We start from the raw sequence: 14,963 nt of genomic DNA on the forward strand, positions 1-14,963 counted from the left end.
GGCTGCCAGACTCTTTGCTACAGTCAAGTTTAATTTTATAATTCGAATTTGGGATTTAATTAAAACTTTAAAATACAATAATTTTCAGTAGTTTTTTTTTTTTTTTTTAAATAAACTAAATATTTTTGAACTACAATTTGACCACTTTGTAACCGAAAACTAGCTAAATCTAGCTACAATAGTAAAAGGTGGTGCACCTAGTGGTGCTCATTTAGCTATAACAGTCAACTGGCCAGCACTGTTGGTTATCGGTATCGGCGACCGCTTAAAACGTGCGGGTGGGATTATTCATTCCTAAGGTAAATAAAAACTCGAGCCGGCATGAAATTCGCGATTGAGAGCATCAAAAAGAATTCCGGCCGTCTCGGAAAACTCCGGATCAAGGATTCAGGACCCGAGCTCAGGACTCCACTCCTTTTGCAGACAACCAAAGGCGGCAGTATTCCGTGGCTGAGTTCTGATGTTTTCGAAAGTCATGTCAGTCGGAAGCCACAGGTGCTTCAGTTCACCCTTTCCACCATGGACCAAATGGCAGAGGCACTCGCTCAGTGGAACAGTGGTGGGGGTCGGGGATTGAGCGACTACGTGGGATTACCAGGACACTTAAACATCCTCCTGCTGCGGGATCCCTGTGAAACGACGCCTTCGGGTGGCAACGATCGGGATATACAGCCACTCTTCACGAGAAGGGGTAAGGAGTCCCTCACTCCGGAGCGCTACATGGAAATGGTGGCCAGTTTTAAACCGGACCTCTACCAGGGACTCTGTGATGCGGACACAAATCTAGAGAGTGCCAAGAAGCGGGTTCAGAAGTCGGTGGACAGGACCGAAAAGTTTATGCACTATATATATGAACATCGGGCAAATGTGGAGTCCACACTGCTGGCTCCGATTGTGGGTGGATACAATACCTTTGCCCGAACGCAGTCCATCAAGCATGCCCGGGAACAACCAGCGGGCAGTTACGGAGGTTACATCTTCGAGGGATTTCACACGAATGGTTTGTCGGCTACGACTTTAGATTCTTCCAAACTACTGCCCATTGTGGAGCACTGTGTCAAGCAGCTGGAGGAGGACAAGCCTAGGATAATGCCAGGAGCATTTGCGCCCTTAACCATTTTGGAGCTTATCCGCCAGGGAGTGGATGTGTTTGACACATCCTACGCCTATTGTGCTTCCCAGAATTTTAAGGCGTTGACTTTTAGCTTTGTGCAGGATGCAAAGGAGCATGTGCCTTTCTTGGACATAACTGATGACGCTATCAAGGAGGATTTTTCGCCGCCCATGAACAATTGCAGCTGCTTGACCTGCCAGAAACACACGCGTGCCTACTTGCATCACCTTTACAAGACCAATGAGTTGCTGGGCCCTATATTACTGATGGTGTAAGTGGTTTATCTTATTGTAGATAATAAAGGCTTTAATTGTTTTTATAATCTCTTCCAGTCACAACCTGCATCACTACATCACCTTCTTTGAGACAATACGTGAGAGTGTGGCCAAGGACAAGCTGCCAGAGCTGACGGAGCTCGTAAGGAATCAGAATACAAAATCCCAGGTGGATTATTCCATTGCTGTGAACACCAAAGTTATTACCAAGGCCACCATGGGCAAAGGATTCGCAGCGGCAGCAGTGTGACAAAGACAATCAGTAAAGTTGGTCTAGAAAGAAGCCTCTTATTGTTTATTTGAAGTGTTTCATATCGTCAAAGGAAGGTCCCAAAGAGATTGTTCGCAACCTTCGACAATTTTCGTTATTTCTTCATACACAGCTTTTGGAGCTTCGCCAGTGACAGTGCGGATCCTGTAGAGCACTTGTAGTTCTGTTAGATTCTCCATTTTATCTGGATCTATTAAGGGAATTGTAAGATTTAAGTTTTATCCTATTGCTATTAATGTGTTTGGCTCACCTGGCAGCGGAATGTAACCAGCCAACTCGCAGAATCCCACATTAAAGTCAACCAAATCCTTGTTCACGCAGTATTCGGATCGGGCAAACACGAATACCTGAACGTCACCGCTTTTGCCCTTTCTCCGATCCTGAGTGATGAACAGATTGTGCGGAATATTGTTTTGGCACATCCACATGGCCAGCTTGTGGAGTTGATCAACCTTCTCCTCCACCTGTTCAGTGTTGTCTTCTTTGTTGAATACTATACAGATGGCTTCCGTGGGTGCCCTTCGACTCAAACGATAGACATGGCCACCGACCAGCTCCTCTAGTGGTGCCTGATCTATGTACAGATCCTGGGGCATGTGGAGCAGGTGAAAGTGCAGGTGGTTTACCGAGGCCAAAGCCCCAGGGCTATTATAGCCCATGCGTATGTTTTTGTCATCAATACTTCGCATAAAAGTGATGCAGAAATCCAGAACATCTCGGGTAATCTTTTGGACATGGTTTTTTCCCACTTCCGGACAGATAAGAGTGTGATACTTGGTAATTGGACTCTTGTTGATGATCATCTGGACTTCAGGACTGCCGAAGGCATCATCAATAGTCATAATCACCTCCTGAGCATTGACTTTGTTGAAGTTGAACATAGTGGGCTTGAAAGTGGGATTAAGGTTCTCGATGGTCTGCGGACGACGGCGCTTAAGGGAACGGTCTGCATTGAGCTGTTGGAAAACAATGGTTTGAGGATTTATCTAGATAATACGAATTAACATCTCACCTCGGTGTAGAAACCCCAATGTCCTGGTATTCGTCGGCACTGTGGCGTTTTATGCAATTGATACGAAAACAGCCCAGGAATCTTGTGCAGCTGCTCCCACCGCACCTTAATGGCGTTGAGATAGTTCTGCGCTCTGCCCTCCAAACAGGTCTCGTACCTGACCTTGCTCATGGTTCTCTTCCGGCTCGAACGCCTCACCTCCTGATCATCTCTTTGGCTGCATTCAGCGGACCGGAGGATTACCAGCGGTAGGAGAGTTCCCACCCTTAGGAAACAGCTTTTGTGGAAGCCGGAGAACCGAAAACTCCGGAAATGGGCTCTAAATGTTTGAAAAACATGGCGGTGTATTCGGAAAAAGGCTCGAAAATGTCGGGAAAACATCAAGTTTTGAGCTGGAAAGAAAAAATTGAAACCAAAATTTACTAAAATTTCAAAGCCAAAGACTACCTGACAACCCAGGTAACCCAAACAGCTGATTGCTGGCTTCAGGGGCGGAGCAATGGGGGGCTTAAAATATCAATGAAATAAAAATAAAAACTTTATTTTAAATAAAAGCAAACAAAAAAATATGCTTTTCATGTTCTCCAAAACCAGACCGAAATACCTTTACATCAATTGTCTGTTATTGGAAAAAATTAAATATATTCGCCCCAAGAAAGTTTATTTTTTTTAACTACCACCCTGATTTAAGTGGTCTTCAGCCCTGGTTTGTTTGTGCGGGTGGAATCTGTTGCACGGAGTATTTATCAACAAATGGCTCAAGTTCGAGGTTCCTGCGAAAGGTTTTGTCCTGATGGAGAGGCCAAAATGTGCGTAACACATATAAATAATTGAAATCCAACTAGTTAGTATTTTTTAACCAAATAGGCGCATTCGCGAGAAACTCTTGCACTACTTCGAGCTGAAAAATGGCCAGAAGAATAACCCCGGAGTCCTGGTCAAGGAGTTTACTCGCTCCGCTGCCGATGCCAAGATGCCACTGCCCAAGGAAATGCGCACAGAAGCTGCACTTACCAAAACAGTGGAATATCTGCTTAAGGAGCAAGTATTTGCTTATAAGCAGTAGCAAACTTTACAAGCTAACCAAGGAACTTTATAGCATAATCCTGGACACCCGGAAACCCTTTAATCTGGCCTATGATTTCATCTTTGATCGATTAAGAGCTGTGAGGCGGGAGATCGTCATCCAGATGTACGACGCCCGCCAAAAAATTCGGCTTCTGGAGCCCATTGTGATGTTTCTGGCCTACAGTCGCTATCGGTTGTGCGAGGAGTCCATCGAGAAGTTTGATCCCAAGATATGCAATCAGCATTTGCAGGAGTGTCTCACAGGAGTACTCTGCTGTTATGATGAGCTGGAAGGGCAGGCATCCTCTAAGGAACCTACAATTCGGGAACTAGAGCGACGTTGCTTTATAGAAAGCCTGTATCAGGTGTTCAATCTCGGCTCCCCTGAGTCCTTTGCACGAGCACTCACATTACCGGATTTTGTGCGTCAGGATTCGATCTTTAAGCTTTGTTTTGCCATATGCTTAGCCTTTCAACAGGGGAATTTGTATAGAGTGCTTATGGGATTTCCCCAGCTGCCACATATTCTATGCGCCGTGGCAGCCACCAAATTGCAGGCAATAAGAAGGTATTACACCTCGCACAACTGTTCCAAATTTGATTTGATAAATCCTTTATGAACATTTTCAGGAGTTTGCTGCAGGTTTTCACGCATGCCTACAACAACAAACAGCTCACAGTGCCGGTTCCTTACTTGTTGCGTTTACTGTTAATCGATTCGCCGGCTGGACTTCAGGATCAGTGTCGGCATTATAATATTTCCTTAACTGGCGACAGGAAGGCGGTGCAATTTAATAAGACTGATTTTAACCAAACCGCTGAGCTATTGAAGCCCCAACTCGAGCGCTTTGTGGAGTCAAAACTCAAGCGTATTTATTTGCCGGAAGTTTTGTTGCTAAAGAAATTAAACTAGTTTTTAGGCACTGTCATATACATAGATATCAATTGTAAATAAAAAAAACCATTGAAATTAATTGTTTTATTTACTTTTTGTTATTGCGCATTTAATTTGCGCCGGGTGGCAACACCGCTGGCAGAACAACAAACCCAAACCTATCGCCTATCGATAGACAGAACGCCGCCGTATTTACAGCTCATAAACAGCTTACCAATTGAAGGTTAATAAAATTCAATTAATTGCTAGTAATTATATTAATTATATGATGTATTGAGGAGTAATTCAAAGTGGCTTAGTGATTAAAACCTCGTTTACCGCTCGACATATACACAAAGCGCGCGCAGGGTTGCATTTTGTCGCCTCCTCAGTCGCACACACCAACACACACACGCAACGCGAGAGAAAGTACCCGAGCCGTTTCTGGAAAATACAATTCCGCCATATTTACCGGCAAAATTCAAAATATTTACACTTCCCGAGGTGAGCGGGATCGGTTGGTCCATCAAAATCGAGGATTAACCCGCCGTTGGGCAGCCGGAGAGGAGCGAGGCGGGCGGAGCGAGCGGTACGCATCAATCGCCGTCTACCGCCGCCGCCGTCGCACAATAAAAACGATAGACCCATCGAGTGGCGGGGGGAAAAAACGCCAATACGCCAATACCGACAAAAACAAGTACGTCTTCTCGAGACCCAAAGATCTTGGATATATATACTATGGATTATTGGTCAGGTACTAATTGTCCACTTTTTTCGCAGCACGCTCGCACACACACGCAAGAGGTAGAGCGCCCACAAACACACTCACACACAGATACAGACAGACACACAGACGGAGCAGCCGCGATGACAAGTCATCATCATCATCATCACGTCGGCGTCGGCGTCAGTGGGAACAACTTCCAGCCGCAGCTGCACCAGCTCCGGGCGCCCATTGTCAAGAATCTGTCGCTGGCGGCGGCGGCCGTACCGCTGCCTCTGACCTCCTCCAACTCCACCTACTTCACCCACGTACACCCATCGACGGCGGGCACAATTGTGGAGCAAGATCCGTACACCGTTTTGGCGGGCGATCACATGGGCGGAGAGGAGAACGAGAGCTTTCTGATCGAGGAGATTATCGACGACTATGACGACGAGGCTAATATTGTGGTGGACACTGGGGAGTTCTTCGAGCACTACGAATACTATCCGGTGGACCGGCTGGACAGACTCACCTCGGTCACGGTGGCCACGGCGGATGCCCTGCCGCCGCCCATCATCATGCAGCAGACCAGCGACGACGAGGAGTACATTGAGGAGGATGGAGACGGCCTGCAGATGACCTCGTCCTGCGATGGCGACGGCGAGGAGGAAGCGGACGATGAGGTTTCAGCGCCGGCCATGACAAATGCCTTTGAGATCGCCTCCGAGATGCTAACCACCATTGAGGCCACCAACATCAAGGAGGAGCAGTTGGAGAGCGACTTCTACATGAAGGCAACAGAGGATTCCAACAGCTCCAATGGCCAGCTGCAGGATTTTAAGCTATTCGGAACTAGTCGCGTGGAAAGGCCCATTGGAAATTCGGCCGCCAAGCGCTGGAAGCAAACAAAGGTACCCATACGCATTACCCAGGACGAGTTCAATGTCACGCTGTGGTCGTCGCTTAACTCGGAGGATGAGGACGAGGAGGAGGAGTTGGAGGAACCACCTGGTTCTGCTGCGGCCACATCTGTGACATCCGCCTCCGCCAGTGCCCAGAATGAAGGCTCCTCCAGCATGCCAAAGCTCATTATTGACGAGCACATGATCAACCACGATGTGCTAAGCGATGGCATCGGCAACGAGTACGTCATCCTGCCCGATCCATTCAGCGCCTCAGCAGTCACAGACGTGGAGGAGGTCGTTAATGCATTTATGGGCGATGTCAAGGGCGAGGAGGACAGCCAGCCGCTAAGCGAGCAGTTCATCTATGCAGACAACCAGCTGGAGGAGGCTTACGGCAACATCGAACTGATCGAGAATATGCCGAATAATGTGGAGCTAATACAGGCGCCGGGACCAGGTCCAAATCCGGTGCCAGTGGCACTAACAAAGAGCAACGGCTACGTGGCGAATCCACAGACGGCTCTCCCAAAATTAGTGCTGCAGAATAGCAGCACCAATGTGCGACTGAAAAGTGCGGGCAACCAGGCAAAGGTGACCAAGACCAAGACCACGGCGGCGGCTCAGGTGGCGACACTAACGCCACCACCGCCGCTGGTGGCTACCAACAATCCAACCCGACCACGACCCGCAATTCTGACCAAATTGCCGGCAGTAGTTTCCAATCAGACTGCTGGAAATCCCACGGAGGGAGCTGCTGCTGCTGCCGCCGCGGAGGATGAGGAGTCCAAGTTCCGCTGCACCCATCGCGGCTGCAACAAGGAGTTCCGCAATCACTCGGCCATGCGCAAGCACATGCACACGCACGGACCGCGCGGTCATGTGTGCAACGTCTGCGGCAAGAGCTTCGTGGAGAGCTCCAAGCTGAAGCGCCACCAACTGGTTCACACCGGCGAGAAGCCCTTCGAGTGCACCTTTGAGGGCTGCGGCAAACGCTTCTCGTTGGACTTCAATCTGCGCACCCACGTCCGGATACACACTGGCGACCGACCCTACCACTGTCCCATTGACGGCTGCTCCAAATGCTTCGCCCAGTCAACGAACCTCAAGTCGCACATGCTGACGCACACGAAGCCCAAAAGGAAGTGGCCTCGGGCGCCGCCGGTGAACAATAATAAGACACCGCTGGTGGCCAGATACGGACGACTGGAGTTTGGCGAGGATCCGCGTCTGGTGTACGTGGAACAGAACGAGGAGATGGCGTCAGTGCTGCTGGATGGCACGTCCCCCACATCCTAACTAGTAGTGCGCATCAATGTGTCGCTACTGTTGGCCTGAGATGGATGAGAGCTCCTTTGGCTCCGAAAGGGCCACTTTGTACAGTTAGTTGTAGCCAGTTTTTATCTGTATCTGTAACCTAATGAGCGGAGTGGCAGGTCGAGATGGTCACCTGGTGAATGCATCCACCTGCTCTCCGTTCTCTAAGTAAATAGTCTAAGATCTTTCTCTAACAAAGCAGGCTTGCAGTGCAAAGGAAGTTATATGGTAGCCATTGATTTATTTCCTGCATGGATGGAAATACCGGATAAACAGCCGTTCTAAGAGTTTAGCTTGTAGCGTAGGCTAAGTTAGTCCTACCCGCACCCCCCACAAACCGAAACCGAACCGCAAATCCCGAAGAACTCAGCCAAACTGCCCCCCAATTCGATCTGATCCTAACCGAGTGCGATCTTCGCTCGAATAACAAAACGCGCACGTTCTTTTCTACGAAAAAAAAAAACAGAAAATAAGGAAAATACACATAACTAGTTCTACCATAATTCAGTACGCATACACCATAGGCTATCTATATATTTTTGTAATGAATTGTAACACTTAGAGCATTGAAGTACGGATTTAGCAAGATCAACGTCTGTTGGCGCTAACAAATAATTCACAAATGGAAGCACATCAGTTAAGTCGGAATAAACAAGGGAATACCTCTTCAAAATTAAACAAAATAAACCAGAAAAACAATGCAATTTATCATTTTTGAACTTTTTCACAGTGCGCGATCGTGTAAAGCGTTCGATTTATTTACTGATTATAAACGTGTAACTAGACCTAGATGATAACTACATTAAACAGTGGGGCAGCATTTGATGGACAGCCGCCCGCCAGGTGTTGTCCACTTCAGATTCGGATCGGACGACGATTAGATCGCCCCTTTGGACATATGTCGCCTATGTATGTAAAAGTGCCGCCCGTACCGTACTTTCTTCCCATTGACTGATTGCGGTGTGTAAACGCGTGTGGATTAGATAAAGCTTCGCGGCGATTTTGGATAATATTGGAACGGAGGAGAGCGGTACGCACGAATGGGCGGTCTCTTAGGTGACCTTGAGGCCCTGTCCTTGAACCCCGGGCAATATATCCGCCATGGAGGCACTGGGGCCTATTAATCCGGTCAGGGAGAGCAGTATGGAGTAGTTGAAGTACCAGAACACGCAGAAGAGCACCATGAAAATGACGTCTGCGAATGAACGAGAGCAATAATAACCCCGATAAGCGTGAAAATTCTCATGAAGCATGACGAATCCCAGATATTCCCCAGAGTTTCGAGCTTTTTATTGACCAGTTATTGAAAACTTACGTATTGTTATGCGCTCCCACTTTTCCACCATGTACAGCTCGGTGACCTGTAAGTAAATAAATTAAATTCAATTCTGAATCTGGATCTGCATCTGGGGGAGCGCAGCTTCTCAAGAGCATCATATGAGTTATTTAATGGCCATTACGCACCATGAGGTATCGGAACCACCAGTAGTTGGCGAATTCCACGAGGTTGTCCAGCATTGCGGCTTCCGAATCGATTAAAACAGCGAAAATAGGGCAAACAATAGGGACGGCGCAGCGCGTTTAATTTTTTTAATTCCTCCCACTGACTTTGTACTAACTTAAACAGGGTTGAACAACTTGGAGTAATTTAGCGAGACCAGTGTTGGGCAATGTTCGGGGAACGGTACTTACAGCAGGGCTGTCAGCTGCTTTACGGATTAAATGTTAGATCTGCTAGGGAATTAAATATAATTTTGAAAATTCGGCTGATTTTACTTGCAGTCTAATTTTAAAATTAGAGTTAATACACAAACTAAATCTAAATTTACATAAATTTTTTAATACCTTCAATTGGCAATAAAAGGTTAGGTATAATAATCAATTAACTTTTAGGCAACTTGTCAACCCTATATTGTTTACAATTTATTGTGAAAATCAAAAACTAATAAAAATGTCAGCCTTTGTGGTTAAATTACTGCAGCGAACACTTTCACCCAGTCAAAAGGACGTAAAGCCTTTTATTTATGTCCGGAGCAACTGGATGGACGACGAGGTAGAGTTTGACTTTCTGTCCACTTCTGATAATCAAAACTACCGGGGAAGTCTCAAATACGAGGAGCTACGGATTGCAGCCAGTGATTTGGATCAGGCATATAATGACTTCTTTGCTGAGTGCAAAAAAGCCATGACCACGCACATGGGACTCCAAGGATTCGACTACGATCTTTCCATGGAGAACGGCGAGCAACAAGTCTTCAAAATGTACAAATGCGAAGGATACGAAACGCTATATTTTGAAATTCCACTAAGGAAAGTTTCCAATTGTTACCAATTATTGGATGCAGCCATAGAAGCTGGTCAACAGAAGCCTCAAGCACCTCCAGCCCCCGAATCCGATGTCCAGAAAACCGCATCCCTCGCTGAGTATGAAAAGTATGTAAAGGATTCCAAGTTGAAGGAGGAGTTACTTCTTCAGAAATTCCTACTGCTGATAAACAGTAAGAAGGCGTACATCAGGGATTTGGAGAGCCAGTTGGAAGAGCTATCGAAGAATCCCTCGAAAGAAAGAAAAAGTCAAAGGATTTCGTCAGAAGACGAGGACGAAGCCTACGGAGCAGCCACTCAAGCCATGAATATAGATAATGATTCGGATTAGAACCCAAAAGTACATAATCTAAAAATCCCATATTCGGTATGTGCTTGAAATGTATTTCCTTTTTGTTTTAGTTTTTTTCTTTTCGATCGTTCGATTTTGTAAAATAAATTAGCTTTATAATGTATGTATATATGTATAAATAAACAACAAATAGACTTGTAACGTAATACATTAAATTACCATCAATGTGTGTAGACGTGGCTTATAATTAGACCAACAGAAGATCGCATTTTGGAATATAATCAATAGTTATCGTTGCAGTTTTGTAAAAATTAAAAGCATTTTACATAAAGTGTTAATATGTATCTGCTATCATATAGACGTTATGCGTAATTATGTTAGGGTGTGTATAACATTTGAAAGAGTAAACAATTAGAGCCGATGATGGTGCTGGCAGAGATCACTCAGAGGGCGAGCAGATCCTCCTCGGCGCCCGGTTTCTTTGGTGTCTTTCGTAAGCTGTCGACTCCGACGGATCCAGATCCTGTCGTGGCACTTGCGGCGGAGTTCGATGCATTGATCGTTGGAAGGTTTTCGGCGGCAGCGGCGCGCTCTTCGAGGAATTTCTCAAACTCCGAGCTTGTCAGTTCCTCAATGCCCTCGATGTGCTGTTGTGGAAACACAAATCTCTCATTAGTCGCGTTTTATACTCAGAATTATGTGCCAAAGGCAAAGAAGCAAAGCAAGAGTATGTTAATCGAGAAACTAAAGCCGAAAGTGCATGGTAAGATGAGCTTAGGAAAAGGCAAAATGCTATTCGTATGGCTACTTACTGAACTGCCCAACCACGCCTCCATCTCGTCGATCTCATTCTCTTTCGTCGACTGTGTGTGGGCGCCAACCGAACAACAAAACGAAACGGAAACGTAAACCAAACGCAATTTGCATAAAACAAAAGAACCAAAATGTTTTTCAAATTTAAATTCAAAGTGTAAATCAAATGGCCAAAACAAGGTCAAAAGTAAGGGAACAAATCGAACGCCATTAGTTAGACCGACTGCCTGGCGGCTAGTTACTCACTTTACTTACCACCGGCGGATCGCCGGCTGAGCGCTGTGGTTGACTCTGTTTATAAGGCGAGGCGGTGGCCGTCACACTTCCTGCAGCAGCGTCCACGGATGGAATGTCCCTTAACATATCCGATTTACTAAAAAGAAAAAGGGTGTTTTTATATGGTGCCCCGAAATGGAGTGCAGTCTACTCACTGGTTGCCATCGGTGCGCGACTGGGCCAGGATATCGAACTCATCGGTTGGTCGTGCTCCCCTCTGGACCCCAATGGGTGCTGGTGCTCCTCCACCCAGACTGAGCTGGCCCAGACTTTGCGGCAGTTGGGCCTCCTCGCTGCTTTCGATTAGGTCGATCAGCAGCTGGTCGCTTTGCGGCGTATTGCTCACGGCAGTAGTTGTGGGCGGAGGTGGAAGGGTGGCCACTGTGGTGGCTCCTGCTCCAGCTGCTCCCACCACGGGCAGACCCATTGCAGCGCCCAGCACCGCCGAGGGCGAGGTAACAGCGGCTCCCTGGCCCTGTGAGCGAGTCTTCTCGTACCGCTGATGGCGCAAAAACACGTTATTCAGCTCGTCATTGATGCGTAGGAACTCCGCGGTGAGCTCGTCGTCCTGGACACGTCCAATCAGATCCACGATGCGAGACTGCATCTCCTTGCAGGTGGAGGTGAGCTCGTTGAGCAGGGCATAGTCGTCGGGCGACTCCTGGCCGGGCTTCAGCACACTAAGCATTTCGCTCAGGATGGACATATTGTTGCTAACGATTTCCAGTTCGGAACGCAGCTTGGCCGCCTGTTCGGGAGTCAAATGCAAAGGTCCTGTGCTGGGTGGAGCGGCGGCTGCAGCAGCGGCAGCGGCGGCGGCAGCCATGTGTTGAGGCGAGATTGTGTGCTGCTGGGCGGCCATCAACTGCGTAGGCAACTCGGGAACACTCTGAATGGCGAATAAAAGGGTTATTAACATTAAAAGTAGCATTTCATTTCCAAGAACTCACCCTCTGTGGCGTGTAAATAGGCGCCATGGCATCCAGATCGTTGGCTGGGAACTCGATGCCCTTGTTTTTCAGTTCCATATACATCTGGGTGACTCCATTTAGATCCGGCTGGTTCTTAAACGCATCCGCCCAAATCTGTATCAGGCTGAGAACCTTCTCCTGCATGGCAGCTGGTGGATCGTTCTTGGGGCCGATCAGCTTGACCAACTCGTTGATAAAGTCCTTCTGGGCCACCAGGACATGAAAGGCCTTGCCGCAGTTCTTCACGCACGTCTCCAGGACGGTCAGCGCGTACATCACCACCTGGTTGTTCTTGCCGGCGTTCTGGGAGAGTCTTTTGCGAATGGCGCGCATGGCATCACGGGCGGTGTCCGAGGATTCGTTGATCATGTCGCAGATCTCCATGTTGGCGGCCCAATTCTCCGAGGCCAAATTGGCATCGGTGGCGGCCTCTGAAACGAGAGATTAATTTCAAGTAGGAATTAGTTAGAATCTAGATATATTTTTAAAATTCTCTTTAATTCTTTGATTCTTTTACATTTGTAATATTCTTTAGTCATTTAAAAGTCAATAATTCTGGCGTCTAAAAATATGTCATAAAAATGTTGTGAGTAAATGTAATTGTGATTTTCACGCAAACAATATTTTGCGTCATCCCTTTTTATAAGCAAACAAGTTTTATAAAAATTTAAAATTTCTTCGAATAAATCTGATAAGGAATAGTAGTAAAAAAATTATTAGTTCAACCTAAAAATAAAATGTTTTAATTTTTCGGTAAAATTTGTGTCTCTTAGGAACTCCTAATAAAAAGTTATTTAACAAATTCAGAGTCAATCGATTAATTCTTAAGATAATCTAAGCTGAGAACATTATTTAATGGAATTTATATAACTTACTAAGTAATTGAATTTCTTAGAAAAGATCCATATAAACATACTTTAGATGTAGAATTAACTTGATCTACTGAGCTTAGATTATAACAGAAAATACAAGTATTTCAGCACAAAAGATTTTATCAATAACAAAACAAATTTCAAAATCGTTACTTAAATAATTGTCTTGCTTTTAACCGCATTTAAGAATTAACAAAACATTTTAAAATTCACATCGTTAGATTAACTTAATAATAATGTTAAGATCATTTTGCGGTTATGGATTTGAAATATATAATTATTTTAAATGATCATCATTATTAGCTGTGTGAATACAGAAGTTAAATATATGCATTGCTTTGTTTATTTTAATGGCCAGCTGGAATTGGGTTTTTTTTTAACAGGTGGGCGAGTATCTATGTATATATGTAATTTAAGATATTCCGAGTGCAATGACTTGCTTATGTTAGATTAAAACGCACAAACAAAAAGTTGAAGTGCAACTCGTTTAAATCCAAACAACTGCAAGCGGGCAAAATGCATTTCTTGGATATCGGATATCCAATATCTAGAGATACAGATACATATGTGAAATCGGGTAAGCGAAACGGAAAAGCTTACCGCAAGGCAACAACAACAAAAATATGAGCAAATAAAAAATATGAAGCAACAAATTAGTAAGTCACCATTACAAATGCATAAATAAAGGTGTGTGAGTATTTGTGTGTAGCGGCAAATGGAAATTATGGCGAAAATACGAGGCAAGGGAAACCAAATAAATTAACACATTTTTTTATGTAACCTAGCGGTTAACGGCAACGATGACTAATTGCCATTACTACGGGGAGGGAAAGGGGGAAGGTTTGGTGGCAAAAAAGCAATCAAACAAAACAAGAGCGCATCAATAACAATACCGAAATGCGAGTGTGTTTGTGTGCGTGTTAGAGGTGAGCAATTCCAAAAAAATCATACAAACAAACAAATTATCTGTGTGTGCAATGTCACACCTGGCCAGTTGAACCGCACACCCACAAAGAAGTTAATCTTATCAAAAACACACCGCCTTTGAAACCAAATCAAACTATTTTGCGGGTTGATAACAGCACCGTACTTTGCCATAGTAATAGTGGGCAACAACAAATCGGTTTTTTCATGCGTGTGTGTGTGTGCGTACAATCCGCAAGCAAAGTAAAGCAAAAAAAACAACAAAACAGACGATGAAAGTTGTGAAAATTCAATTTTCCAATGGCCCAGTCTAATTGGGATTTGCATGAATCGCCTTCTAATCCGACAATTGACATTGCAAATGCGCAAATCAACGCATATGCGTTGTATTCATGGAAAATGTTACGATTTAGCCATATATACACACCCCCGCTTCCGGTGGGTGGTTTTCGACGAGGGGGAAGGGGCACTCACCTATGCGCTGGCCAACTGGAGTGGAGAATACATTTCCCAATGCGCCAACGTTGAAGAATGAAGCCATCGTGAAGCGGTTTCTTGATGCTTTTCGCCGTCTGTTTGCGATGCGGTGGAAATTTTCCTTTATTTACTTTTTGTCACCTGGAGTAAATGTTTATGCACTTGTCTACGGCGGTGTGACCGTCTCTGGACTCTTTGAAAAATACCGCCTGAAAAATGCACTAAAATAAACCAGTCTGCTTACACTACGGCTGATACCTTGCGTCTTGGCGAAGAACTTAAACTGTTAACTTATTACAAAATTGTTGAAATAAACCATTAATAAAGAAAATCATGTTAAGAAATATTTATAAAATAACTGGTTTGTTTATGTCAACATATATAAAATTTAAAAAAAAAACCGCGACTCATGCGACAGTCACACCCCACCGTGACTGCTAACCGATGTGACTGCAGCCCTGGCGAATGTTGCCG

General features: G+C 45.4%; 7 protein-coding genes across 8 annotated transcripts; 4 read left to right on the forward strand and 3 right to left on the reverse strand.

The window, feature by feature from the left end:
* The first annotated feature begins 235 nt into the window (after nucleotides 1–235).
* LOC108150243 (queuine tRNA-ribosyltransferase accessory subunit 2) lies at nucleotides 236–1,672 on the forward strand. The gene is made up of 2 exons (XM_017278304.2): nucleotides 236–1,385; nucleotides 1,447–1,672. Exons 1-2 carry the CDS (start codon nucleotides 322–324, stop codon nucleotides 1,637–1,639), a joined length of 1,257 nt encoding a protein of 418 aa, XP_017133793.1. The 5' UTR covers nucleotides 236–321; the 3' UTR covers nucleotides 1,640–1,672.
* Nucleotides 1,653–4,504, reverse strand: LOC108150244 (GDP-D-glucose phosphorylase 1). The gene is made up of 4 exons (XM_017278305.2): nucleotides 4,435–4,504; nucleotides 2,673–3,064; nucleotides 1,911–2,616; nucleotides 1,653–1,850 (listed from the first exon to the last, which is right to left on the reverse strand). Exons 2-4 carry the CDS (start codon nucleotides 3,051–3,053, stop codon nucleotides 1,699–1,701), a joined length of 1,239 nt encoding a protein of 412 aa, XP_017133794.1. The 5' UTR covers nucleotides 3,054–3,064; nucleotides 4,435–4,504; the 3' UTR covers nucleotides 1,653–1,698.
* On the forward strand, nucleotides 3,360–4,706 carry LOC108150245 (SAC3 domain-containing protein 1). The gene is made up of 4 exons (XM_017278306.2): nucleotides 3,360–3,481; nucleotides 3,540–3,713; nucleotides 3,772–4,308; nucleotides 4,371–4,706. Exons 1-4 carry the CDS (start codon nucleotides 3,426–3,428, stop codon nucleotides 4,651–4,653), a joined length of 1,050 nt encoding a protein of 349 aa, XP_017133795.1. The 5' UTR covers nucleotides 3,360–3,425; the 3' UTR covers nucleotides 4,654–4,706.
* A 102-nt stretch (nucleotides 4,707–4,808) lies between these two features.
* LOC108150241 (transcription factor Sp2) lies at nucleotides 4,809–8,243 on the forward strand. Its single transcript, XM_017278303.2, has 2 exons — nucleotides 4,809–5,311; nucleotides 5,395–8,243. Exon 2 carries the CDS (start codon nucleotides 5,482–5,484, stop codon nucleotides 7,519–7,521), a length of 2,040 nt encoding a protein of 679 aa, XP_017133792.1. The 5' UTR covers nucleotides 4,809–5,311; nucleotides 5,395–5,481; the 3' UTR covers nucleotides 7,522–8,243.
* Nucleotides 8,244–9,185, reverse strand: LOC108150246. Its single transcript, XM_017278308.2, has 3 exons — nucleotides 9,004–9,185; nucleotides 8,855–8,900; nucleotides 8,244–8,734 (listed from the first exon to the last, which is right to left on the reverse strand). Exons 1-3 carry the CDS (start codon nucleotides 9,055–9,057, stop codon nucleotides 8,592–8,594), a joined length of 243 nt encoding a protein of 80 aa, XP_017133797.1. The 5' UTR covers nucleotides 9,058–9,185; the 3' UTR covers nucleotides 8,244–8,591.
* A 253-nt stretch (nucleotides 9,186–9,438) lies between these two features.
* Nucleotides 9,439–10,371, forward strand: LOC108150344. Its single transcript, XM_017278473.2, has one exon. It carries the CDS (start codon nucleotides 9,491–9,493, stop codon nucleotides 10,193–10,195), a length of 705 nt encoding a protein of 234 aa, XP_017133962.1. The 5' UTR covers nucleotides 9,439–9,490; the 3' UTR covers nucleotides 10,196–10,371.
* LOC108150343 (TOM1-like protein 2) lies at nucleotides 10,312–14,681 on the reverse strand. 2 transcript variants are annotated; one of them, XM_017278471.2, is made up of 6 exons: nucleotides 14,487–14,680; nucleotides 12,196–12,647; nucleotides 11,401–12,134; nucleotides 11,216–11,342; nucleotides 10,969–11,019; nucleotides 10,314–10,803 (listed from the first exon to the last, which is right to left on the reverse strand). In XM_017278471.2, exons 1-6 carry the CDS (start codon nucleotides 14,551–14,553, stop codon nucleotides 10,600–10,602), a joined length of 1,635 nt encoding a protein of 544 aa, XP_017133960.1. In that variant the 5' UTR covers nucleotides 14,554–14,680; the 3' UTR covers nucleotides 10,314–10,599. The 2 variants fall into 2 exon arrangements, with proteins under 2 accessions (XP_017133961.1, XP_017133960.1); XM_017278472.2 differs by lacking the exon at nucleotides 10,969–11,019 and having other exon boundaries at nucleotides 10,312–10,803; nucleotides 14,487–14,681.
* Nucleotides 14,682–14,963: the final 282 nt, after the last annotated feature.

This window comes from Drosophila elegans, unplaced genomic scaffold (assembly GCF_018152505.1).
Source record: "Drosophila elegans isolate 14027-0461.03 unplaced genomic scaffold, ASM1815250v1 contig_208, whole genome shotgun sequence".
NCBI classification, from domain to species: Eukaryota; Metazoa; Arthropoda; class Insecta; order Diptera; family Drosophilidae; genus Drosophila; species Drosophila elegans.